Source organism: Furipterus horrens, unplaced genomic scaffold (assembly GCF_987537825.1).
Source record: "Furipterus horrens unplaced genomic scaffold, mFurHor1.1.pri manual_scaffold_6, whole genome shotgun sequence".
Classification (NCBI taxonomy): domain Eukaryota; kingdom Metazoa; phylum Chordata; class Mammalia; order Chiroptera; family Furipteridae; genus Furipterus; species Furipterus horrens.
In genome coordinates, this window is record NW_028327176.1 from 16,599,393 (window position 1) to 16,626,909 (window position 27,517).

The 27,517-nt window shown below is 46.7% G+C and overlaps 1 protein-coding gene across 2 annotated transcripts in view; it reads left to right on the top strand.

Moving 5' to 3' along the window:
* Positions 1-379: 379 nt before the first annotated feature.
* OTOF (otoferlin) overlaps positions 380-27,517 on the top strand; it is a 90,364-nt gene continuing 63,226 nt past the window's right edge. For both annotated transcript variants that reach the window (XM_090281058.1, XM_090281057.1), the window contains exons 1-2: positions 380-527; positions 19,349-19,407. In XM_090281058.1, the coding sequence (XP_090137184.1) occupies positions 449-527; positions 19,349-19,407 (138 nt within the window). In that variant the 5' untranslated portion in view covers positions 380-448. The remainder of the gene's footprint in view (positions 528-19,348; positions 19,408-27,517) is intronic.

The following is a 27,517-nucleotide window of genomic DNA, read 5'->3' on the forward strand; positions in this document are numbered from 1 at the left end:
TGGCAGAAGAGCTTGCCTAACAGGGTAAGGCAGAGCCCTGCTCAGAGGTGGGCAGGCAGCTGTGCTCCGGGAACTAGGAGACACCTGAAGCTGGACAGGGCTTTATCTGGGAGCAGGCGGCTGCTGAATAATGAATTCCGACTCTGTCTGCATTCCCAGGCTGCACGCTGGGTGCACACGCACACGCGCGCGCGCACACACACACACACAGATTCATGCTGGGCTGACAACTCGGAGAGGCGGGCGCTGGCAGGGCTGTGAGCCTCTGTGAGAGGAGTCGCTGGAAGGAGCAGCTCTGCTCGGTTGCCTGGTCTCTGTGGGCAGCATTGGAGGGGGCTGGGAGGGAGGAGGCAGCGGCAGAGAGGAGGGAGGTGTGTGAGCCGCGCTCCAGGGCTCGCTCCTTCCCCGGCTGCTCCCACCTGGCAGCGCCCAGTCTCTTCACACCAGCATGGCCCTGTTCGTCCACCTGAAGACAGTCTCGGAGCTGCGGGGCAGGGGCGACCGGATTGCCAAAGTGACTTTCCGAGGTAGGGAAGCCCCGTCTTGGGAGGACCTCAGCTCTGGACTGACAGGGATGGCGCAGGGCGGGGAGCAGGGGTGGGAAAAGTTCTGGAGGGTTGGGGCAACCAGGCTTCTCATGGGCAGCTGCCTGCCCCTAGCCTCACTGGCCACTGTGATTTCTTGAAAATTCATGACCCCCGCGTTTTCATGTCTGCATCTGTGTCTGTCCCTTCCTGTACTTGCCAATGTGCTGGTGCCAGGTGCTGCTGACTACAAAGGGTCCTGGGGAAGCAGAAGTGAGAACCCCATCCCTGGGTTCAGGGGGACCCAGGGCGGAGGGGCCCAGCCCTGTTGATCCTTCCCAGCCCCCTAGCCCCCAGAAGGCTGGTTTCCTTAGGCACAGGGTCCGAGTGGGGGCAGCAGGCTGGAAGACCCCAGGGTGGCTCCTAGAAAACGGGTAGCCAGTAGCTCTCTGGATCCCAGCATGATGGGGATTTGGTTGGCTTCCTGCAGATCTCTCTATGAGAAGAAACCTTGTGAGCCCCACATGTCTGCCCTCTGTCAGTTCTCGTTCTGTCATCCTTCCCACTCATGCATCCAACAACCAATTATTATCATCTGTGTGCCAAGGCTGGGGGCTGAGGATGACCCAGACCTTGCCCTCAAGGAGCCCACGTACGGCAGGGCAGGGACCAGTGGGCAGGCAAATAGGACAGGTGTGTTATACAATGAACATGGGCACAGTACAGCATGCAAGCTACAGAAGCAGCACCCTGACCCAGGCTAATGGTCAGAGAAGGCTTCCAGGAGGAGGTGTCACTTCAGCTGAAACCTGAGGGACCAACAGGAGGGAGCAAAATGAGGAAGTGAGGACAGAGCAAGCAGAGGGGACAGGGTATCCAAGTCTGGGAGCGGAGCTGAAATGCAGGAACGAAGAGGTTCCATGAGACTGGAGCCCAGAATGGGTGTGGGAACTGAGGTGCGCAGAACCAAGGAGGCAAGGCTGCCTTCGTCCTGAGGACAGTGGACAGTCCCTAAAGGCAAGGCCAGGCTTACCTCTGCCTTTTACTCATCTCTGCCTCTGCCTGGCCACAGCTCAGCCCTCTGGCAGTCAGCATTTGACTGAAGGCCAGGGTACTTCTCACTATACGTGACTTTCACCCCAGAGATAGGTCTGAGGGTGGGATGGGGATGAGGGAGTCGGGGAAGAGCAGAGAGAACACCAGATTAAAGAATGAAGTGAGCACAGGGCCCAGGCCAGACACATAGCAGCACCTGTGCCAGGAGGGGAAGGTGAGACCACGTGATAGCCTTCCCTGGACCTCTCCCACCTGTCCCGCAGCAGCCCCCACTCACATCACCCTCTCAGTCAGGCCAGTGCTGGGCAGGAGGCCCTGGGCAGCCCCCACTGTCATCTTTTGTGTATAGGGACAGGCAGGGGTAGGGAGGAGAGAACCACCTGCTGCTTCCCACAGTAGCCCTACCACTGCTTTCTCTGCAGCACCCCGGATGCTCTGCATGTGTGTCCTCTCATCTGTGAAATGTGTCCCTGTGTTGGACAGACAGCATGGTCTTTGGCCGCTTAGATACAGGTTGCTATGTTGTTACACCTATGGCAGGACGGTCCCAGGCTGCACAAGCCAGTCCTGTTTACAGGCTGAGAAACCTTGGCTGGTCATAAAGAGGTCTGCATGGGATTTGTTAGCAGGTGGGCTGAGGCACAGTGGCCCCAGCTTACAAGACCTCATCCCTGCCCACACCCCAGTCCTGCAAGCCCCTCTGTCTCCTCCTGGTCACTAGGGGTGAGTGCTCTGTCTACCTGATGCCCACTTTTCTCTTTGAGCCTCAGCTGACCACACAGGGATTAGCCTCCTTGCAACCTGGGCACTGAGTGAAGACATCCTCTTCCAAGCTCCATGTCTGCAGCAGGTGGCCGCAGGCAGAGCTCCATAGAAGGGGGCTGGGCAGCAAGAATAGGCAGATGGCGAGCAGGTTTCCAGGAAGATTCCTTTATAACAACCAGAGTTGTCTCAGCCATCCACCTGCTGTAGCCAGGACTGTTGAGAGCAATAAACACTCAAAAGACCAACACTGAAAATAATTCAGAGGGAACTGATCCACTTGAGAATGTTCCAAGGCATCTGGCACACACAGCTGCTGGTGTCCAAGCAGATAGGCGGCAGGGAGAAATGAGAAACTGGTGGACAGTCAGTGGTTCTCCCAATTCCATGAGTGAGGGAGCCCGAGGTGAGCTCTGCCTGTTGGGAGTGGCCCAGCAGAGCAGACGAGCTGGCTGAAACGCAGCTGGATTTTCTATGCTATGCTGCCCAGGCCACTTAGGAAGGAGCCCTGTGGGGCTGTGGTGGGGAAAGTTCTAGACACGGGGCTAGAAGCCATAGGTCCTACTTAGGTTTTTGGCCTCTCTGACCCTCAGTTTTCTCATCTGTAATGTGGGTGTGATGATAACACCCACCTCACTAGGCTGCTTCCGTGAAACAAAAGCAATGGAAGGGTTTGAGGAAAGAGCATTGAAACGCTGATGTGTTTGTGAGGTGGCCATTCCAGTTCTTGGGGCAGACTGCCCCTGGAGACCCCTGTTCCTGTGACGGCTGGGCACTTACCAGCATTGTCCCTGGCCACCCCTCTTTTCCCACCACCCCAGGTCAGTCTGCCACTCCCCTCTCAAGCTACTCAGCGCTTGCCACCCAGCTCAGTGTCTAGCTCTTAGCTCTACCTGCCCCAGCAGCCACTCTTAGCCTGGTCCTGCCCTCATTCATTCATTCATTCCCTCAATGAACATGCTGATATTTGTGGACAGACCTAAAACCCTGGGAGTGAAGGAAACACAGTCCCTCTCTTGCAGGCTCAGACAGGAGACACCAGAGGCCTGGACCCCAGTCCTGGTCATACGCACAGACCACAGGGCCTCAGGGCCTCAGCTTCCCGTGAACAAGATGAGACAAAGGTCTGCATTAAACACAGAGAGAGGCGTGTAGCCAGAATCCCATACAGGCTGTCTGAGAAGAAGCCATCTTGACCACATATTTCTACCCAAAGGGAGGCAGTTCCAGCTTAGGGTCTGCCTCTTGTCAACTCCTAAAATAATTCTCAGCATCATCAGAGCCACAGAACACAATGTGGGAAGGGCCTCTCATTCCTCTGGTCCAGCCTCTGCCCAAAGTTCAATCCCATCCAAACCCAAGCGGTGCCTGGGCTGGCAGGAAACCAGTGGCAGGCTGGCTGGGCCAGACCTGTGTACTGTCCCTTTCCTCTCCATCCCTGAGCTTTCTCACCAAAATCCCAAGTCTGGGGATTTGACATGTAAGATGGGTACTGTCTGCAGACTGGCTCTGATCTGCATGTAATTCACCTGTAGTGGTAACTGGCACAATGGTTTGTTCTTATCAAGGTGCCCCCCTCAGCCCAGCTGACTCCTCTCCTACCCCACCCCACTGCATTCCCACTAAACTAAACTTCCTGTCTTGAGACATATTTCCTCTGCCTGGTATGGCCCACCCCACCCCCTGACTCTCCACCTTGAAAACTCCCATTAATTTTGTTTATCCTTCAAGGCCTAGCTCTGACATCTCCTCTGGAAAGTCTTCCCCCTCCCTTGCAGTACTGAGTACAGAGTCTTCCCACAGACCAGCTGGGGTACCTTGTGTTTTAGAAATGCCCCAGCCTTGCATGCTGCACTGACATCTGAGCACCTTTAAGGCAGGAGTCTTATCTTAGTTACCCTAATGAGCACACACTGAGCCCTGGGCCTGCTCACCAAAACGAACACCCCAAACAGCTTCTGTCTCAGAGGTATTCACTCGCTCATGGGTTTCAATCCTTCTACTCTGGCACCGGCTCAGTTTCCCAGTTCTGACCCCCTGCCATTTCTATCCAAGGGGCATTAGGGACTGGAAGAGGCCCCAGAAGACAAGAATCAGAACCCTGGCCCATGTTCCCTTCACTGACCTCTCAGTCCAGGGGAACTTCCAGGGCCCCAGAGGGACATTAAGCTCATCCTCTAGCCAGGAGTCCAGCTCTGGCCCACAGGTCTAAAGCAAGAGGGGCTGCATGTGACCCTACCCTGTCACTGAATGTGCACTTTCTGAGCATTGCTGTGTATAGCACAGGATACAGGGTGTGGCTTAAAAAACAACCCAGGTGCTCACATCTGATAGAGGAGAAGAAACATTCCCAGACCCGGGAGGACCAAGGTGTGCTTGGGTGTGGGGGGGGGGGCGGGGGGGGCATGTATTGCAACATATTCAGAGGGTGGCAGCTCACTTCCAGCTCCAAGCACCAGGGAAGGCTTCCTGAAGGGGCAGAGGCAGAGATGGGGAGGAGGACACACTTAAACTGGGCCTAGAATAATGGCTCACACATGTGGAGGTGCAGAAGGAGGGGCGAGGAAGGGTTGCAGTGGGGAGGGGAGGCCATTCTGGGTGAGGGACTGACAGGACCTGAGGCCAAAGGAGAAAAATCTCAGATAAGTATAGCAACTGGAAGTCGCCGGTTATGTCTGGAGCAGAGGCTTCAGGATGGGGGTGGGGAAGGAGATGAGCTAGGAAAGGACCATGGGGCCAGGGGGTGACTGCATGTTGGGAAGGAGCTGGGCCCCAGCCAGGCACTGGAGACAAAAGTCCCCCTACTCTTGGCTTCAAGGACCATTTCAGACTCCAAATTAGATTTCATTCCCCCATTGAAATGGAATAGCTCTCCTTCTTGATGCTTATGTGACCTCTATCTGAAGATGTCTCTGCCAACCCTGGTGAAGGAGGCAGAGTATCTCAGTATCCCCGGACCTGAGACACTCCTGGATGCCTGGGTCTGTGTGTACACTCAGCCCGGCCCAACACCTCCTGCCTGGGAGGATGTGGGTGGGTGCCGCCCCCACTGAGGGCTGCAGGGAGAGGGGGACTTTAGGACAGCCTCTGCTGGCTGTGGACACATCTCAGTGCTTTTGTGTTTATCCCAGGGTTGTGCCCGCCTCCTCCACTCTTCCCCACACACGTGGGCCCCTCACCACCCAGGAGGACCTTCTCTGCCTGAACCCCCAGAGGTGAATGTCCCCATCCCACCCAGAGTGAGCCCATGCAGGCAGAGATGATGAAAATTCCTCAGGCTTCTGCTCTGTGAGACAGTGTGCTGTTTTGATATGGAAATGACCACATAGCTGTCTTCTGCTGCAAACGTGCTCAGCCAAAATGCTGCTGGAAACACGCTTAAGAACAGACTTGCAAATAATTGCCCTGAATTGCGAAGGCTTGTTTATCTTATTCACCTTTCCTGAGAACATAAAAGTTAAATTCCTCCCACCTGCTCCCATCCTTGGTCTCATTCATTTTATAAAATTATTAACTTTTCATACTGGAAAACCTCAGACATAGACAAGAGCAGAGAGAATAGTATAATGGCCCCGCGTCCTCCCCATATGGTCTTAACTATCAACTGTGGCCAATCTTGTCCCATTGGTACCCCACCCTATTCCCACACCCCTAATTACTGGGAAGCAAATCCCAAACATCATACCATTTCATCTGTAAATATTCAGTACATAGTTATAGAAGACCAAGACTTAAAAAACCAGAATCCACATATTATACTACTCCTAAAAAATGAACCATTTTGCTTAATACTATCAAATAGTCAATCAGTGATCAAATTTCTAATTGTCTCATCACTGTCATAAGTTTTTTCCAAGTCATTAAAGGTTACATTTTAATGTGTTTTGTAATCAAGTATTGAATCATTCATCCACTTGCCCTTTCACCCATCCAGGCAATAACATTCATGAAGGGCCAGCTAAGTGCCAGGTGTTATTCTAGGCACTAGAGGGACAGCAGTAAATGAGACTGACAAGGTCCCTGACCTCAAGGGGAAGCTAGGCATCACACAAGTTGCTGTGAACATGATGAGTATTCCGGAAAGGTACAGGTGTAAGGCCATGTGAGGCCAGGGAAGCCCATAGACCCGGAGGTCTAGAAGCTGCCTGAGAACTTGAGTCAGAGGTCGTTAGGAAGACATGGCAGAAAAGCACATGCGAACCGAGGAGGGAGCGGGCCACAGCCTTGGTGCTGCTCCAAGTCAGCCACCCGGGGGCCAAGCAGATGAAGCTGGAGAAGTTTGTGGAGGCCCAGAAAGGAGGTTTTACCGAGTGGGGGGACGGGCTTATGTTAAAGCTGGCCTTTGAGAGAACAGCATTTCAGCAGGGACAAAAATCTCCAAGAGGTCCCACTCCAGGCAGAGAGTTAATATCCATACAGGTGCAGAGACGGGAGTCGTGTTTGGGGTTTAAGGAGTGCTTGCTGCACTTGGGGTGGGAGTGGGGTAGACGGGGCCTGGAGCCCAAACACAGAGGGTCTTCAATGTCACACTGGAGTCTGAACTTTGCTTATAAGTGGATGGGAGTCCCAAAGCTCTTAGCCAGAGAGTGGGATGGCAAGAGATGGTTTTGGAAAGAATGCTCCGGGGTTCAGGACCGCAGGCCAGAGCCCAGTGGGGAAGCTGGGGCAGCAGTGCTGGCGGAGGGCTATGCCTCAAATAGGCAAGGTTGTGGGTCTGGAGAGAAGGGGTGACATGTGTTCATAAAGGGGGTAGCAGCTCTGGGACTGGAAGTGAGCGAGAGGACAGGATGTGGCAGCCTCTGGATTTTGTACTTGGTCACTTGGGTGGACGGTGAGGCCACCAACGGAGCCACGAGCATACAAAAAAGAGCAGGTTGGGGGAGGCGAGTATAAAGTGGATGAGTTTGCCTGTGGGTCATTTTACTGAAAATATCCCCCAGCAAGCCCGAAATGGGGCTCTTAGAACCCTGGAAAGTGGCCAGAGCTCAGTGGTTTGGGAGTTCAGGTGTCAACTGAAGGTCTAGGAGAGGTGAGATGTGTTGAAGCTCTTACAGGGCTGCCTGGGGGTCAAATGAGAAAGGTGAAATACATGAACTGCTTTACAAACTGTGAAGTGCTGTGTAAATGTAAGGATTATGCTAAGTACCCCAGACTCCTCATGCTGCCAGCCTTCTAGAGAGACAGGAATAGAATAGATTATGACCCCCATGGGCCCCGAGATTGATGGCATAAAGGAGGAGGGCCTTAGTTGATCCTCCTCTGGATTCCCACCCATTGCTGTCACCACAAATTCTGCCAGACGGATGGCATGAAAACACCTGGAGACATTACCATTCAGGTGAGCTTCTTCAGGGCAGGCACCTGGCTGGTTCCCCAAGGCCAACACAGTGCCTGGCACAGAACAGACCTGAAATGGAGGGGACAGGAAGACACATGAGTGGCAGGTGTGGCAGGAGCAGCTACGCAGTTAGCAATGGGGGCCACTCCACAGGCCCAGATCCAGGCAGCACCAGCACCAGGCAGTGATCCTTCCCCCTCACTGACGGTCCCAGAAAGGCCTCCTGGGAGAGAGAATAACACTGGGTCTTTTTTAAAAAAATTTATTTATTTATTTTTAGAGAGAGGGGAAGGGAGAGAGAAAGAGAAGGAGAGAAATATCAATGTGTGGTTGCCTCTCATGTGTCCCCAACCGGGGACCTGGCCTGCAACCCAGGCATGTGCCCTGACTGGGACTCAAACCAGCAACCCTTTGGTTCACAGGCCGGAGCTCAATTCACTGAGCCACACCAGTCAGGGCAATACCTGGTCGTTCTTACGTTTGGTCCCTTGTCTGCTTCCTGCCTGAACTGATGCATTCTCTAGACACTGGCACAACAGCCTTTGTTTCTAGTCTTTTATTTTTTTTTCAAAGCAGAAGGGCTCATTGGCTTAGCTGGAGGTCAGTTTTCACTAATTGGCTTTTTAAAGCCAAAATTTAAGATAAACTCAGGACTGCAGGGTTAGCAATAGTCTTACCTTACCCCATCTGAGGATATAAAAAGAACCACCCTCCCATTATGCCTCATTATATCCCCAGTGCCTGGTACAGAGCAGGTACTCACCAAAGGCTGTATGTCACTGGGATGACAAGCTTCTCCATCTGCCACAGTAATGAGTGAACCTGGGACCCAGCAGTTGCTGAGTGTATGGCCAGCACTGTCCTAGGCCCAGGAGAAATATCACACACTCTCTCTCTTACTCAGTGCCTAGGTCTGAAAAAATGGGATCCAGAGCTATCAGTTCATTACAGGATTTGCGTGAGTATCTGGAAAGATGTACAGGTTTGAGCTCAGCCAGAGAGCTGGGGTTGATAATCTCTTCCCTGTTTCTCCCTGCCTCTTACATGAACACCTGACCCAAGCCCGAGTTTCTGCTATGTACATGCATACTAACAGGGTAGGGGATGTGGAAATTAATGAGTGGAGGTAGAATGATACTTGAATAAGATTCATGAAAATAAAGGGTTAGAGGTAGATGGGGCCTCCATCTAGCTAAGGAATGGGGGAAAGGACTGAAAATGCTGGTGATTTTCAGAGAGCACATTATTTAAGACTTAAGATTTATCTGCTTTCTTGAAAACTCTTTGAATTAAATTTCTCCATTCTACTGTACTACTGACTGTCACTATAAAATTGAAAGTGTGTTCTTCACAAGGGGGCAAATGTGTTATTAGAAGAGACCATCACAAACTATGAGACAAGAAGATCATTAGGGATATAGAAGATTTGACAACACCATCAACCACATTGACCTAAGTGGCATTTCTAGAACATTAAGCCCCCAAACTGAAAAATACGTATTCTCCTCAAATGCACATGGAACATTCATCAAGATAGACCATATGCTAAGTAATTAAACAAGTCTCAATACATTTCAAAAGACTGACATTTTAGAGAGGATGTTCTTGGGCCACACTGTAATTCACTTAGAAATTAATAACAATAAGAGATTTTTTAAAGGCCAAAATATTTGGAAATTTAAAAATAACCTTCTATAAAACCTATGATTGAAAACAAAATAAAGAGAAATTTTATAATATTTCCAACTAAGTGATAAAAACCCAACATATCAACACTTATAGTTTTAAATACTTAAAATGGGAAAGGAAAAAGTCTAAAACCAATGATCTAGGTTTTGGCCTTAAGAAGCTACTAAAAGAAAAGCAAATGAAACCCAAGTCTTGAAAACATTATGCCAAGTGAAGTAAGCCAGACACAAAATTTGACATATTATATGATTCTAGCTATATGAAGTGTCCAGAAGAGACAAATCCATAGAGATGGAAAGTTGATACTGGTTGCCAGGGGCTGGGAGGGGAGACTAAAGAGTGATTGACTGCTAATGAATTTGGGGTTTGTTTGGGGGTGATGAAAACATTCTCCAATTAGATAGTGGTGAATTAAGGTTGAATTTTATGGTTTGTGAATTATATTCCAATAAATAATATAAATACAACCTAAAAAATTAAATCCAAGAAGACTAAAAGAAAAGAAATAGAAAACAGACAAACAACAGAGAAAACTAACAAAGTTGGTTCTTTAAAAAAAATTAGCCTCCAGTCAAGATGGAGGCCTAGACAGACAAGCTGCATCTCCCTCCACAACTAAGAAGGAATACAACTACCTCAAAACTAGAAACAACCAGAAGTTCCAGAAAATCAAAGTGCATGGAAGTCCAGCAAACAAGGATATAAAGAAGAAATACTCATCCAGACAGGTAGGAGGGGCGGAACCCAGGCGGAGAGGACAGGGCGTGGTGGTGGCAGCAGTGGCAACAGCAGCAGGCCGGCGGAAAGTGCAGTTACACTTTTTAAAAAGTCAGGAGGGACACCTGGGGAGTGTTCCCAGCTCCTCACCAGAGCAGCTCACTGTCCCAGCTCTGGGGAAAATCGAGCCTCATTGCTTTTGACTGTGCAGACCAGTGGGGGTTAAGACGGAGGCAGCAACTGCCAGTCTCAGCAGAGTCTGCTTGTTTAAAGGGCCCCCACGGACCTAGAACATCTGCAGACCCACCCACTCTGGGAACGACGGCCAGGGCAGCAGCTAGAGGGGTGCCAGTCCGGTGCAGAACTGGGAGAAGTGCCTTGAAAAGGGGCGAGTGCTGGGCAAGCAGCATTGTTCCTTCTCAGACCCCTCCCCCACACACAGCGCCACAACGTGGTGAAACAGGTCGCCCGTTACTGACGAATCCCTAAGGCTCTGCCCCTTACAATGTAGTAGTAGTGACAACTCTCCCTGGGACACAGAAGCAAACAAACACAGGAAACTTCTGGCCAAGATGGGGGCCTAGACTGACACGCCCCGTCTCCCTCCACAACGAAGAAATACAACTATCTCAAAACTAGAGACAACCAGAAGTTCCAGGAAATCGAGCTGCATGAAAGTCCAACATATAAAGAAGAAATACTCATCCAGGCAGGTATGAGGGGCGAAGCCGGGTGGAGAGGACATAGTGTGGTGGCAGCGGCAGCTACAGCAGTGGCAGGCTGACAGAAAGCACAGTCACACATTTAAAAAATCCAGGAGGGACACCTGGGGAGCACTCCTAGAACCGGATCAGATCACACAGCTCATGGTTCCAGCGCCGGAAAAAAATAAAGCCTCATTACTTTTGACTGTGCAAACCAGTGGGGGTTGAGGTGGAGGCAGGAACTGTCCGTCTCTCAGCAGAGGCTGCTTCTTTAAAGGGCCCCCACATTTCTAGAATATCTACAGATCTACCTACTCTGGGAACAATGGCCAGGGCAACAACTAGAGAGGCGCCAGTCCCATATGAAAGTGGGACAAGTGCCTGGAAAAGGAGCGAGTCCTGAGAAAGTGGCATTGTTTTCTCTCAGACCCCTCCCTCCCATACAGTGCCACAACGTGGTGAAATGGGTCGCCCTGTACTGATGAATCCCTAAGGCTCCGCCCCTTACAATGTAACAGGAGTGAGAGCTCTACCTAAGACACAGCGGCAAACACAGGAGCCTGTCAAGATGAAGAGACAGAGAAGTATGGCCCAGAAGAGGGAACAGATCAAGGTTCCAGTAGAACTAAGCAATGAGGTGATAGCCAACCTAACAAGGAGATAGCCAATCTAACAGATGTAGAGTTCAAAACCCTGGTTACAAAGATGCTCACAGACTTGACGGATATGCTTAAGTATGGCAAATGCATTAGGAAAGAAGTGAAGGCTATGCTAAATGAAATGAAGAAAAATTCACACAAAACCAATGATGAAGAGAAGGAAACCAGGGTTCATATCAATGATTTGGAACATAAGGAAGAAAAAAACAGTCAACCAGTACAGATTGAGGAAACAAGAATTGAAAAAAATGAGGAGAGGCTTAGAAACCTCTGGGACAACTTTAAACGTGCCAGCATCTGAATCATAGGGGTGCCAGAAGGAGAAGAGGAAGAGCAAGAAATTGAAAGCTTGTGTGAAAAAATAAGAAAGGAAAACTCCCCAAATTTGGTGAAGGAAATAAGACATACAGGTCCAGGAAGCACAGAGAGTCCCAAAGAAGTTAGACCCAAAGGGGACCACACCAAGACACATCATAATTAAAAAGCCAAAGGTTCAAGGTAAAGAGAGAATCTTAAAAGCAGCAAGAGAAAAGCAGAGAGTTACTTACAAAGGGGTGCCTATAAGACTCTCAGATGATTTCTCTAAAGAAACTTTGCAGGCAAGAAAAGGCTGGCAAGAAGCATTTGAAGTGATTAAAAGCAAGGACCTACAACCAAGATGGCTCTATCTAGCAAAGCTATCATTTAGAATGGGAGGGCAGATCAAGTGCTTCCCAGACAAGGTCAAGCTAAAGGAGTTCATCATCACTAAGTCATTATTATATGAAATGTTAAAGGGACTTTTTTAAGAAAAAGAACATCAACACTATGAACATTAAAATGACAACAAACTCACAACTATCAACAACTGAATCTAAAAAATAAAAACAAAAACAAACTAAGGAAACAGCCAGAACAGGAACAGAATTATAGGTGTGGGGAACATTTGGAGGGTTATCAGCTGGAAGGGGGAGGGGGGAGAAATGGGGAAATGGTGCAGGGACTAAGAAACATAATTGGTTGGTACAAAATAGACAGGGGGAAGTTAAGAATAATATAGGAAAGGGTGAAGCCAAGGAGCTTATATTCATGACCCATGGACATGAACTAAGGAGGTTGGGATTGCTGGAGGGAAGGGGGATGCTGGGTAGAGGGGAGCAAAAGGAAAAGAAATTGGGACTACTGTAACAACATAATTAATAAAATATACTTTAAAAATTAGTTAAATAGGTAAACTATAGCAAGACTGATCAAGGGGAAAAAACAAGAAAGCACAAATTATCAATATCAGAAATGAAAGAAGGAATATCATTACATTAAAAGGAAAATAAGGGAATATTATGAAAATCTTTTTCTCAATACATTTCTACAGCTCATTTGAAACCGACAAATCCCTTGAAAAACAACTTACCAAAACTAACACAAAAAGAAATGGAAATTCTGAAGAGCCCAATGTCTATAAAGGAATCAAATTTGTAATCGCAATGATGAGAGTGATGATGATGGATGATGATCATAAACTGTGTTCCAATAAGGAAAACTTCAGGCCTAGGTAAACTCATTGGTGAATTCTAGCAAATTTAAGGAAGAAATAATAATCCTACACAAACTTTCAGAAAATAGAGAAGGAAGAACACTTCATAGCTCATTTCATGAAACCAAAACCTGGTAAAGGCCTTATACGAAAAGAAGCTGAAGGCCAAATATCCCTCATGCACAAAAATGTAAAAATCCTTAACAAGATATTAATTTATTGGATAACAATATATGGAGGGGAGAACACATCATGACAAGGGGGTTTTATCCCGGGGATGCAAGGTTAGTTTAAAATTGGAAAATCAATCCAAGTATTTCACCATATTAACACAATACGAGAGTAAAACCACCAGTAGACACAGATAAAATATTTGACAAAACCCAACACCCATTCGTAATAAGAGGTCTCAGCAAACAAGAATAGAGGAGAACTTCCTCAATATGATAAAGGGCAACTACGAAAACATCTGACTAATAGCATACTTAATCTTAAAAAATGAACATCGGGAACATAAGCAAGGCAAGGCTGTCCACTCTCACCACTCTTCTTTAACACTGTACCAGAGTCCCAGCCAGGGCAATAAGGCACGGGGGAAAAACTCATACAGGTTGGAAAAAGAGAACTAATGTAGCCCCTTTTCACACGCACACACGCACACAAAACCTAATGGGTTGTGTAGAAAATTCTAAGGAATCTACATGAAACCTAGTACAATTAATAAGTGTATTTAGCAAGGTTTTAGAGTATAAGCTTAACATACATATATATATATATATTTCTACAGAAATCAATCAATTGGAAAATAGAAATTAAAAGGCAATTACTTTTATAATAGCATAAAACACTTAGAAATGAATTTTGCTAAAGACAGGAAGGACCTTCACACTAAAAGAAAAAATGCTGAGAGAAATAAAAGAAATGCAAATACATAGAAAATATATGATGTTGGTGGATCGGAAGACTCAGAATTGTTAACATGTCAGTTCTGCACAAATTGATTGATAGGCTGAACACAATTCTAATAAAAGTCACACTAGGCTATTTTGTAGAGATGGATAATTATTTTAAAATGTATATGGACATGCAAAGGACCTAGAAGAGCCAAAGCAATCTGAAAATGGAGAAGAAAGTTAGAGGAATCACAATATTTGATATGATTTGATTGACTAAAAATAGTACCTTGATTGTGTGGTAATTACACAGGTATGTGCATTTATCGAAATTCATCGAGTTTTGCATTTAAGACCAGTGAATAAATTTTACCTACTTAAAAAAAGAGCTAATTACACCTAAAATACCCTAAACTTGAAAAATATTATGTAAGATAAGGAAGGAAATTGTTCCTGATTATATGTTACTAAAAATACACTACAAAATGTGATTCATAATAGAAGACACCATTTTTATATTTAAACCATAGCTTAACTATCTAAAAGGACTCATTAGCAGACTAATATACTTTTCTTATTGGGGGATGAATTATGCACCAGGTGTATAAGCACTAGCATTTCCTCCATTTTATAGATGAGCTAACTAAGGCAAAGAGAGGTTAGCTAAGGCAAAGAGAGCTCATGGTCAGCAAGTGGTAGAGCTGGGGTTTGAACTCAGGCAGTATGGCCATTGAGGCTTACCACTACCTAAAGGCTCCTTGTGCTTATAAGGGATGCTTTATTCAGACCTTCACAGAAACGGACTTTTGCCAATCTCACTGTGGTTCCAGGATGTAGGCTGGTCCAGGATAAGTGGGACAGTTTACAGACATTGACTCTGAGACACTGAGGGGTTGACTAGCCAACCCCTCTTTGCCCCCTCCCCACCCCCACCCTGAGCTGCAGCACCAGGCCCCAGACTTGCCTGGCTCTTTTTCTGTACTCACAGGGTTGCCTGGGTCCCACTTCCCAGGGCTTGTGGGAGTAGCTGGCCTTCCAAAAGGAACAGGCTGATCCGAACTGGGGAGAATGAAAACAGCAGCCCCCCCCCCCTCCTGAGCTGCTATGGAGGAGCAGAAGGCTAGCACATTTGGGGATGTCACAACACTGCCTCTTGGAATGGGGTGCTTGCTGAGCCACCCTCGACAGTCGGTCCCAGCTGGTGCTGACAGTGAGGTTCTGCTGATTTTAGGTAACGAAAGCGAATCATAGTGACAGGTCTGAGCGACAAGCAGGGTGTTTTCACTCTACATCTAGCTCACACTGGGGAAAGAGTAATGCCACAGCGCTAGGTCCTGGGCAGAACCACAGTGTCCCTGAAGCTTGTCCTCAGGACCTTCCCTTCTCCTTTAAATGCACCACCACCTGTGCCCTCTCAGGACCCCAGGACCCCTGCCCCACGGTCTTACTCCTGTAGGTGGCTCCCTGAGGAGAGACCCTTTTCATTTTCCCTTCCCCCTCAGAACTCACCTGTCCCGTGTCCTGCTCCACCAGCCTCTGTCCATTCCCTGCTCCACACTTCCAAATTTTGCTCATACCATTCCCTCTGCCCAGATATCCCTTCCCTCTCCCTGCTCCCCAATCTCTCTGAGTCCTAGATCTCTCAGGCTCCTGTGTGAATGCCCACACCTCCGCAACACCTTCCTTGATCTGCTAGGTTGAGGCCATTCCTCCTTTTCCTGTGTCTCACTTTACTGACACCTTTGGCGTGCCAAGGACCAAATTTTGCCTCACTTGGTAGCCTTTTATATGTCTGACCTAGTCTCTTTCTGGATTGTAATAAGCTTCTTCAGTCAGCATCCCTATGTGAATTTCTCATACACCCCCTACACCGACCTACAGAGCTGACACAGCAGGAGTAGAGACCCTCTTGCATGTGGGATGAGAGAGTGCACATAGGCTAATAGCCCCATCCCCACGTCCCCACGCGCCTGCCTCTGCAAGGACAGCTGTCTGCAAAAGGGGCCTGTTTGTTGCAGAGAGGACGTTTTGTCCCCTTAAGTCACGTTCCACACAAGGCGAGCTCTCCATTCTGCACAAGAGACAAGAGCTCAGCTCACCTTCATTTCAACGGTGGGTGCAGTCGGATATTTGAAAATGGCAAATGACAGACAAGTTACTTCTATTAAGCTTTGGACTCCTGAGCCCCTCCCTCTGGGTATATCCAGTGTCATGGCACTTATTACAGTTGTGAACACAGCATCCGCTCTCCAAATTCATTTATCGACTGAAGGAGTTTATTTCAAACTGAACAGCTTCGCTATCCCATGAGCAATGGCCTCTGCACAAAGCGCGATGCTCTTCAATTTTCCCATCTACTGTCCTCACTCTGTCCACGAAATCCTCTCCCTGCTGAGAACAGGTTATTTGCCTTCTCTCAGCCTTATCCTCAAGCTTCTCTGTGGCAAGAAAGGTGATTGGCTATTGGGATTTTAAGTGCTTTTGTCTGAAAGCCATTTAACATGGAGCTGAAATTTCAACAGGACTGGTGTTGAGTGGAGTAGACGTTAAGTGGAAATAAACTTGAAAGAAAGACGGGGTTAGCAGTCCCCACTGATAACCTGGACGGGAAGGCAGAGGTCCCCTGGCTCTGTCCTAATGAATAGTGAAGGCTCACTGAAATGATCCCTGCCGCTGCTGGTACAAACCCTCCTAAAAAGTGGCTTCTCACAAATGCTTGATGACATTCTGTTTTCTTAATAAATTGGCCTTTACACCATGTCTGTGTGATTGGTTTGTTTTGTTTCAGCAAATCCTTTTTTTTTTTTTTTCCCCTTCAAAAAATAGCTAGAGGTAAAATTTAACTCATCCTGTTTGACAATATTCACCACATTTAAATCTCCAGGGCCTAAGGCAGTGAGGTTTTACTGCACTCCGAAACAGTCCTAATGTGCAAATTCTGCAATGGCTAATTTTACTGCCTTCCACATCCTCTCTAACAAGGCCATAGGAAAGAGGCAGGCAGGGAAGGCTTTCAGCTCAGTGACTTCATGCGTGTTGGGACCCTGACCCCATCTTGGATGGCCCCGCCTGCCCCCACCCACTGAGTTGCTTCATTTTCACACTGGAGGACCCTTGAGCACAGCAGTAGCCTCCGAATCCTTTGGTAACACAGAGCGCAGGTCCTTGGGGGATCCCCAGTGCACAGACGTGCCCACCTGATTCTCAATTTATATTGTGTGTCACCTGTGGGAACCATTGAAAGAAGCTCAGGCAGCATCACTCATGTTCCCCCTGCTGCCCTGGCTGCCTTGAGGTTTGTTGTTGAGGTTTTTCTTCTGTGGTGTTTTGTTTTGTTTTGTCCCTGGCTAGTGCTAGAGAGTCTTTCTTTCCTCTCTGTCTACTTCATATCTGTTTTCTGTGTGTGTAGCTTCTGCTTTATAGCCTCTTCCTCATTATCTCGGGGATGCAAGCCCTCCCCACATGCCCCCACTCTTCGCGCACGCGTGCGCGCACACACACACACTTTTTAAAAGACCACCCACTTGCCTCAGACATCAAACCGCTGTCCTCCTTGTGTGGGATGAGGGTTGGGGGGAGCCTCTGTGCCAAACTAGGACTCTTCTGATCCATAAAAAGCAGGCAGGTCCCAGAGATCTCTGTATCAGCCCTCTTATGAGACAGGTGGGGCAACTGAGGCTAGAGGCCAGAGGCCAGAAGCTGGTTCCTAGAGGAAACAAGCCTGCTTTGCTGAGCCTCCTTCCTCATGCCTCCACCCCAGCCCCATCACAGTGGAGGGTCAGAGGGAGCTCACCACCACCCTTCCACCCCCCACCTGGTGCTGGTTGTGTGGGTCTCTCAGACTTTCTGTGGGGAGGAGAGCACCGCACACCCTGCCGAGCCCTCTCCTGGGATCCAGTCTGCCCATCAGTGGCAGCCCACACTGACCCTCAGAATGGGACTGAGTGCACCCCTGAAGTGGTCCCCTGGTTTAGACTGGTAAAGATTTCAGCTTTTTCCTTTTAGTTATAAAAATAGCTAGAGGTAAAATTTAACTCATCCTGTTTGACAATCTTCACTACATTTAAATCTCTGAGGTCTACAAAAATTTCAAGTTCAAGGGTATACAGTAAGAATCAAAGTATGCTACTTTCAGTATCTTCTCACTCCCAGGCCCAGGGATCTCCACTTCGAATGGGTTGAGGTCTTTGTCTATTCCTATATAAAAGAACTGGGTTTGAACGTGTTTGAGTTTTTTAATAAACAGGATTTTATTATACACATTATCTTTTTTTGCTGTACAGTGGACAGATGATAATAAATTAATCCTAACTAATAATTTCTTGTTAATCCACCCTATCTCTGGGTTTCTTCTCACAGAAATTATAACCCTTCCCCCCCTCCCAAAACCCGGTACTTATCTTTCTTCTCTGTACCACTTCTCTATGTCATGCAAAAACATGTCTTGGGGTGCCTACTGTACAGTGCTGAACTGGTCACCTGCTCAGGTTCCCTGCCGTCCCCTGCTAGATGGTCAGCTCCCTGAGGAAGGGGATCCTGTGCATTTTATCAGTCCCTCTATCCTGAGTCCCCAAGATGTGACCTGGTACATCATAGACACCACTGAGTGTTGCTCAGAGTGACCTGAACTGGCCCACGTCTCCCACACGTTGCTCACCCCATCACCCCTCCCCCAACCTGCCCTCTTTCGCTCCTGACTGTGGTTCTTCACGTACCCTGGGCCAGTTCTGACTGGATGGTCTAGAAAAGGGGCAGCTTTGCTTCTGCCCTGGTGGGTGGTGTGTGAATATGGGGTGGGGGTGGGGGGTCCAGGAAAATGTGTGTGCACATTCCCTTCCCTGTCACCTGCACCAGTGCGGAAGGGAGCAGGCAGTATGTGGGGGGAATCACCCAAGCTTTCCCCTCTGCTGAGACTGGAAGAGAAAGGGCTGTGAGTGGAGGAAGCTGAAGGTCCTTGGCTTCCGGGGAAGAAGGTCTTCATGTGCCTGGCCATCTGGGGGCCTGGCTTGGGCAGGAGCTCTGAGCCTGGCTACAGACCCGTGCCTAGAAGGGAGCTGTCATTGGGGAGGGTGCCCGCTATCCTCAGGGTAGACCTCCGCTTCGGGCCACTGCAGGCCAAGGAAAGCGAGCGGAGCTGAGGAAACCTCAAAAGAGGCCAAGAAAGCCCCTGGAAAGGCAGCAGGGTGGAGAAAAGAGGCCGAGGTTCCACTCTACGTCTGTCTCTGACCAGCCTTGTGCCTTTTTATGCTTAGTAGGCCGTCTGTAAAACGCAGCTGATGGCCTTTGACCTGACTGCCTCACGGGGCTGCTGAGACACCATGGGGACCTGCCGGGTCCTGGGTGGAGAGTGTGGTACAGGACGCGAGGTCCCGTGTGGATTGCAAGGGCTCTGTGAACCCAGATGTTGTAATGATGACCATGAGGTCGAGGGGTCAAACCCCAAGCTTCTTGTCCAGGGAGATCTGATTAAAATTTCCTCTTTCCCCCACTCAGGGCAATCCTTCTACTCCCGGGTCCTGGAGAATTGTGAGGATGTGGCTGACTTCGACGAGGTAGGATCCCCCCCAACTGCAGCTCAAGCCCCAAGCCCAGAGGGGAACCAGCGCCTCCCTGCTTCCTGGGGGCAGTCTGGCCCCAAATCCAGGGAGGCGGGCTTGCTCAGATCTCCTTATCTCTGGTTTGCTTCCTGGGAGGAAGCCTCCCTCTCCCCCTGCACCCAGACCCCCATCAGGCACTTCTGCACCAGAGAGCCCCATGGGAGACCCATGTGGAGCACACCAGTGGCGGACCAGGCCCACCCCTCTGCCTGCTGCTGCCTGCGCCTGGTCGGGCCTCTTGTTCTCTCTGGAGGAAGGGCCTGCAGGTTTTGAAGCTCTGCAAGGCAACCTCCAGCTTAGGGTCTGGCAGGCCTGAAGAGGGGTTTCCCTGGGTTTGTGGAGAGCCCAGGCTAATCCCCGCCCATCTTCCAACAAAGCCAGGCCCACAGAATCTTCCCCCCTTTCTCTCTAAGAGCAGGGGTACCTCTCTCACCGTCTCCCCAGAAAGCATTGTTTTTTCCTTTTGAACACCAGGCTCAGAGGGTTAAGTTTTTCCCTGGCACATTATCTCACTGGTCACTACAAGGCCTACTCTTGTTTCTATGTGTGTATGTATTTATGTATGTGGGTATTCTCCTTTATTTCCATATTCAACCATTCTAATGTGTTTAATGTGTATCTCTTGGTTTCCTGTGTGTTCTTATAAAATTAATACTATTGTCTTGTGAGCAAATATTTATGTTTACTTAAATGGTGTTGTGTTACATATTTTATTAATATCGTGTTTCACTGAGCACCATATTTAAGTTCCTTCCCTCTTGCTGTGCTAACTTGTTGCTTCTACCTGCTGCACCGTGATCCCTGGGACATAGCCGACCCATGTTAGGGTGACCGCCCATCCTGGTTTGCCTGAGACACATGGAAAGGTCTGGTCAAACCAGGATGGGTTGGCCACCCTACACATTTCACCTACACACTCCCCCCTTGAGGAACCCCTGTTTGCCTCCCACTCCTCACCACCAGAAATGCAATGGATATTCTTATGTGCACCTGCTTTGGACCTGCGTGAGCATTTCTCTGAGATGTACACCACGCCCTGGAACTGCTGGCTCACAGGGAATATACACACACATGTGACCCAGCACTGCCGGGTGTGGACTATACTTCCACCCCCAGTGCATCTCGACTCCTGTCTCCCACATCCTCACCGACACCTGATGTTGCCCAGCTTTCTGATTTTCACCAGTCTAATCATGATGCCTCACTGTTGTTTTAATGATACATTTCAAGTCTCCCGTTTGTAAATTGCCCATCCATAGTCTCTGCCCCTTTGTCCTATCAGTCTAGCTATGTTTTTTTTTTTTTTATTGAATTGCAAGAGCTCTTTGTATGTTCTAGATATCAACCCTTTGTTGGTTTTAGATATTGAAAATATTTTCTCCCATTCTCCCATCAGTCTATCCACTTTGTCCCTGGTGCCCCTCGTTGACTAGACAGCCTTAACCCCAGTCTTTTCAAGTTCTGCTGAAGAATTCTTTACACTCTTCTAGGTTACAGATGTTTTCCTACACTTTCTGGTTTTTATGGTTGTATCTTTTACCTTGTTTGTGGTTTGAGATGGGGTCCAGTTTTATTGCTGTCCATGCAAGGAGTCACTTTTCGGAGCTCAGCTTGCCAAGCAACTCTCTTCTCTCCATTTATTGCATATTAAGGTCTATGTCTGAGCCTTCTATTCTATCCCTTTAGTCTATTTGTTCCTGAACTTCACCACACTGAGTTAGTTAATATGGCTTTTTTGTATGTCTTAATATTTGGTGAGGCAAATTCCCTCTCTTTACCCTTCTTTTTTAAAGTTGACCTATTTGCAGATCTTTATTCTTCCAGATAAATTTTAAAGTAAGTTTATCAAGTCCTTCCAAAAATTGATATTTTGATTAAATTTCATTGAATTTAACAATTAACTTATGAAAGATGTCAATTTTCCTATAATATTAAATCATCTATTCAAATTACGTACCATCCTTTGCTAGGATTTTTAAGTTTTTTTACATAGAAGTCTCTTGCATTCTTGGTTATTTTGTTGTCATCATGAATGGTATCTTACTTTTATTACACTTCTCAGTTGATTATTGCTGGCATAGAAAAGTGCTTTCCTTTCCTTTTAAGTCCTTCTTTTATCTGGCAAACTTGCTGAACTCTTATTAATTTTGATAGTTTATCTATTGATTCTGGTTTTCTTTGTTTAGGTATATAATAATATTACCTACAAAAAGAAGTATTTTATCTTTTCCTTTCCAATTCTACCTCTTTGCTTCTTTATCTTTCCATAGAGAATTGGCCATGATCTCCTGTTCTGTGTTAAACAGTCATGGTGATAGTGGATATCCTTTCTCTGTTCTTTATATTAAAGGAAATAAATGAATCTAAAATTCTGTGATCAAATATAATTGTTGTAATACGATCTTACTAGTTAACCTTGTCTTTCTAGTTTACTAAGACTATTTACTATAAAAACTTTATTATAAAAAGTTCAAACGTTGTTGAACTTTATCAAAAGCTTTTTCTGCATCAATTGAGACAATCACAATTTCCTACTTTAGTATATTTCATAATGTATTATTTTTAATACAAGGTAGACTCAACTGACAAATATTTTTATTTAGGACTTTTGCAGCTATATTCATAAAATTTTAAGAATTCCATAATACATAAAATTTTCTAGAACAACACATAATACAGGAATTTACTCCTTAACAGGTTGAAGAATCGAATGTAAAATCATCTAAGTCTGGACAGTTTTGGTAAGGAAGCTCCTTGGCTCCCTTTTCAATTTCTTTATGTCATCTTGCACCAATTTTGGAGTTTTATATTTTTCTAGGCAGTTTTACATTTCATGTAGGTTTTTAAATTTATTAGCACATACTGGATCATAATGTTTAAAAAAACATTTTTGTGCCTGTTCTATTTCCCCCTTTTTATTCCATGTTTAATTTATTTGTATCTTCCTTCTGTTTTTCTTGGTCAGTCTTGCTGAAAACCATTTACTTCATTAATCTTCAAAGAGAAACCAGCTTTGGCTTCATTAATCTTTCTTGTTGTTTTGTTCTCCACTTCACTGAGTTCTGCTCTTTTCTTAATTATTTCCCTCCTGTTGGTTTATTTCCTTTTGCTCTGTGACTCTTCTTCCAACTTCTTGACTGCTAAGCCTCTTACTTTTAATTTTTCTTGTTTCTTAATAAATGTATTTAAAGCTGTATATTTTGCACTATACACAGTTTTAACTGTATTCTATAAAATTTTATATGTAGTGTTCTCATTATTATTCAGTTTTAAATATTTCTTACATTCCTTTATGATTTTCTTTTTCACCCAAGAGTTACATGATGTTATTTAGCTTCCAAATATGTATAACGTTTTAGCTTCTTATTTTATTCATGTCTACCTTTATTGCATTACTCTCAAAGAACTTAGTCATATGCAATGAATCCTACAGAATTTATTGAGACTTTGCTTATGACCAATTTGTGGTCATAAACGCTTCCTCTGCTTAAAAAGAATATGTTCAGTGTAAGGTTTTATATATAGTGCAATATAAGCTCAAGCTTATCCATTATATTATTCAATTTTCGGCTTGTTTTTCTCTGCTTGATCTGTCAGTTTCAAAAATGAATGTAATTGACTCTCCTATTATAACTGTTGATTTATATATTTCTCCCTTCCGTTCTGTCAGTTGTTACTTGAGGTATTTTGAAACTGTGTTACTAGTTGCCTATATGCTCATGATGGCTGTACCTTCTTGTCTATTTTCCCTTTTACAGGTACTTAATATCCTTCTTTGTCTCTTATGATGCTTTTTGCATTAATTTCTATTTTGTCAGATATTAGGATTGCTATCTCAGCTTATTTCAGTTCATTTGCCTGGTATATCTTTTTCAACCCTTTTATTTTCTTGGTATATTTTTTCACCTTCTTATTTTTAATATTTCTGTGTTTTAAAACTCAAGTATGTCTTCTTGGGGCAAGTGTTATTGGATCTTATTCTCATACCCAATATGAGAGTCTTTGGGTTTTAATTGATTAGTTTCACCTATTTACATCTATTGTAATTGTTATTGTGATAAGGCTTATTTTTTACCACCATCTTATTTTATACATTTATTTACAGTACTTTTATTTGCTTGCTTTTTTCTACTTTGCAGCCTTCCATTGAATAGATTGTGTTTTATTCTGTTAGTTGAAAAGTTATACATTCTATTTTTGTTTTCAAGGTCATTATCCTTACTCATGATTATGCATCTCTATTGATAGCTTAAATCAATAATTATAGTTTCCCCTAACATGACAAGTACTTTAATACTCTCTTGTGCCTCTTTGATTTCTCCACTCCAGCCCATATCCTCAAGTTGATATTGCCTGGATTAGAATTTTATTTTTGGTTCTTATGAATGTGTGTTCTCTTTTCTTTTTTTCTTTTATTTGTGCTAGTTTTTTTTTTTTTTTTCCTTTTGAAGACAACAATAGTCTTTACCAAGATATTTGATCACCTTTATTTCTCATATCTCTTGAAGCATCTCTTGGAATTGTTTTCCTTCTTTTTAATTTTGGGTCTTTTGTAATAGACTTAAAGCTTTGTAAATCTGAGGATATTTTTTCTTATTTCTTCCAATTTACTAGATATAAAACTCTGGGTTCAAAATTCTTTCACAACTTGAAAAATATTCTGTGTTGCTGTTGAGAAGGCTGGTAGTCATCTGATTCTTGTAACTTAATGGATGACATTTTCTTTCTCTCTGGGAAAAAATGTGTAATTCCTTTATCTTTGATATTCCTAAATTTCATTATAATGCTTCTAATTGTATGTTTCCTTACCTTTCCTGTTTTGCGCTATTTTGTGAGCCCTTTCAAATTGAAGGCCTTTTATCCTTTATTATAGAAAAGTCTGTCTCCATTAGTTTTTTCAACTATTTCTTCCATTCAGTTTTTATATCATTCTCTACTCTACCAGCTCCCATTATGAGATGTCAGGACTTCTATTTCTAGCTCCCATTTCTTAGCTTTTATATTTTTTGGTGTATCTTTTCCTGCTCTCTTCTGAGGGAGTTCTTCAAATTGATCTTTCAAATGTACTGATTGGTTCTTTCTTTATGATTCCTTGTCCTGTCTCATTGCTAATTTTTTTTATGGTCGATTTGTTCTAATGATCCTGCTCCAGTTGTTATATACTGTTCAGTGTGTTGATTTTATTTTATAGGAGAGATCCTCTCCAAGTCTCTTTACTTTGCCCTGTTGCCTCCAGTATCACTGCTCTGTCATGCAACAAGTCTTGGGGAAGCTACAAAGTCTGGCTGTGTCCATTTCTAGGGGTTGATGGGTGGGCATGAGCCCCCGAAGGGCCCCAGTCACCAGAGAAAGAGTTGGGGGTCTCATCTCTGAGCCTTTAAGGAGAAATATGGTTGACAAAAGGCAGTCCGTTATAGATTCTAAACACACTACCTGTGGGGGTCACTGAGAGAAGGTATGAGCAGCTAGTCTATCAGCACCTAGTTTCATCAGTTCTTATCCCAGCAAGGCTGTTGCCACAATTTTGTCAGTTAAGAAGCAAGCAAGGATTGCGCCCCAAGGGGATGCCAGGGAGAGCAAAGAGCAGAAGGTACAAAGATCTCCTGGCCTCTATTCCCATGGCCGCCTCTACTCACTCCAGCCCAAGGTGGGCAGCTCCATCCTCCCCACAAACAGCCTTCAGTGTCCCTGTATTTCTCAGGTTTGTTTACCTATTTGTTTGTTTGTTACTTCCTGGAATCCATGCTTTCATCTTGCTTCTGCAATTTCTCCAGGTTTGACTTTGGGGTGAGAATAAACAGTCTTAAGTCACTACCTTGGCACAAAGCAGTGACCCCCAAATAGCTTACCCCTTCTTTCCTAAGCTTGATCTCTTATGTCCGGCTGTGTTCGGACTGGAAAGGGCCTCATGGAAGACTGTTCCCTTTGAGGCTGGCATTTAGCTGAGCAGAAACCATCCTGAGGGGCTGCCCAGAACCTCTGTCTCCTCTTTACCCTGAGCCCATCCCACATTCGTGTCCATAGGCCCAGCGCTAGAGGAACAGGGGAGCAAGGCCTTGACCTTCTCACCTAGGCTCTGGAGCAACCATTGACCTTCACAGCCCCAGGCTGTGCCTTCCCCAAGGAGAGTTATGTTCTACCTTGTTTCTAAGCCTCAGTACGGCATCTGTCTAATGGGGCCAATGATGGGTATGAAGTCTCTTTATAAAATGATGAACAAAAGGAGGGATTATAGAACCTTTGTTGGGTACTAAACCAGCCATCTTGGCCTCAGGCATGCCCCTCTATACAACTGGTCCATTCTCTCTGTCTCCTTATTTCCTCAATCAGGATCCTGAGAGAGAGGAGCTGGGTGGGTGAAGATGTAGTCTGTCAGGCAAAGCATCCACTCCCTCCCTCTCACCAAGTCCCCCAGGGGACATGTCTACCCAGGCCTCCAGCCAGTGAGCCACCTGATGCCCTTTCCAAGAGCACTGCCACTCCTTTCCATTAACTGCACCCTGGGACACCTGAGCCACAGGTGTACATGACATTCAAAGTTAATCACGGTGTCCTTCCCAATGCTACCAGTCTGGGGCAGATGGAGAGCCAGTCCTTGCTACCCCCAAGCACGGGACCATGGTCTGAGCACCCAAGGAGAGAAACCGGCTCAACAGCACATGAAGATTTGTGCAAAAACTTGGGCATGGGGGAGCCTCTGCCTCAGGGCAGAGAGCCCAGGGAAAGGGTGGAAGCCAGGGTTCATGAGCAAAGCATGTGAAGTATCAGAGAGGGGCTCTGAGATGGGAGAAGTGGTGAGCAGACAGGGAAGTTTCTGGTTGTCACAGGGGCGAACCCACTGGCACTTAGTGGAATGAGGGCAAGGACGCTAAATGACTTGGGGGACCCAGGCCCTCTGATCATTAGCCCCCTACCACCTGCAATGGCCCCCTGGGAGGGTTGTGACAGCCATTTCCAGAAACAGCAACACTGTACTGCTTTCTGAGCAAGTTCTCTCCACCTGCAGGGGATGAAGCTCAGGCTCAGAGAACACGCATCCTTCCCCAGGTGACAGAACTGTCAACAGGAAAGCCAGGGTTCTAAGTTCACTCTCCGATTCCATTCTAAGCCCCCTCTGGGCATAGTAGTGGAAACTGACTCTTGGGCCTGCTCCCCACTGCAAGGCTCTGCTGGGTGGGGTCTCTCCACACCCCACCTCCATTTCTCCCTCTGAGAAGTGGCACACAGCCTGGCCACCAGTGGACAGCAGTGCGCATCCCACAAAGCAGGGGAGCTGCCCCAGCCCCCCAGCTCAGGGAGGTCCCAGGACTCTCAAAAAGAGCCTGGAACTGCACCCAGGTTACACCTGTCTCCCAGCCTGGAGTAGACAAATCCTAAACTTCCCTGGCTGGCCCTGAAGGAATCTGCTGTCAGTGACCCCAGAACAAGCTTGGGAAAGGAACTTCAGCTGCTCCTCGAAAAACCTCTGAAGGCCTGTTGGCTTCCGGGAAAACCCCTTTTCTCATCCTTACTGTGCCCAGGGCCTTGAGGAACCAGCTCAGGGAGGTACAAAGCACACTGGCCTGGGAGTCATGAGACCTGGGTTGTAGTCCTCACTGAGGTACTAATAAACTCCATGACCTTGGGTCGGCCACTCAACCTTTCTGGGCCTTAGCTTCCCCTTCTGTAAAGCACGGGTATACACCCTGCTCTGCCTGCCTTATAGAACTGTTGCATAGCTGAAAAATGCAACAAATGTCTCTCCCCCGTCTACTCAGACAAGGACGCCAAGGGCTGCGGCCAGCTGGGCTGAGCAAGGAACCTGAGCGGGAAGACGTGGCCATGGAAGGAAAACAATGCTCTGGACAACAATGGGTGGAAACAGCCTGGATGTGGCTGGTGTCTCCTTTCCCGGAGGCTGGAACCTGAGATCCTGCATTTAACTTACAACTCTGGAGAAAGGGGAGGGGGGTGCTTTGTGCCCACCCAGCAGCCAACAGAGGCCCCAGCCCTGGGGAAACAGGAATGGCCACCCAGACCCACCTCAAGCCAGTTTGGTTCGGCTCTAAGTCAGGCCCTATGTGGC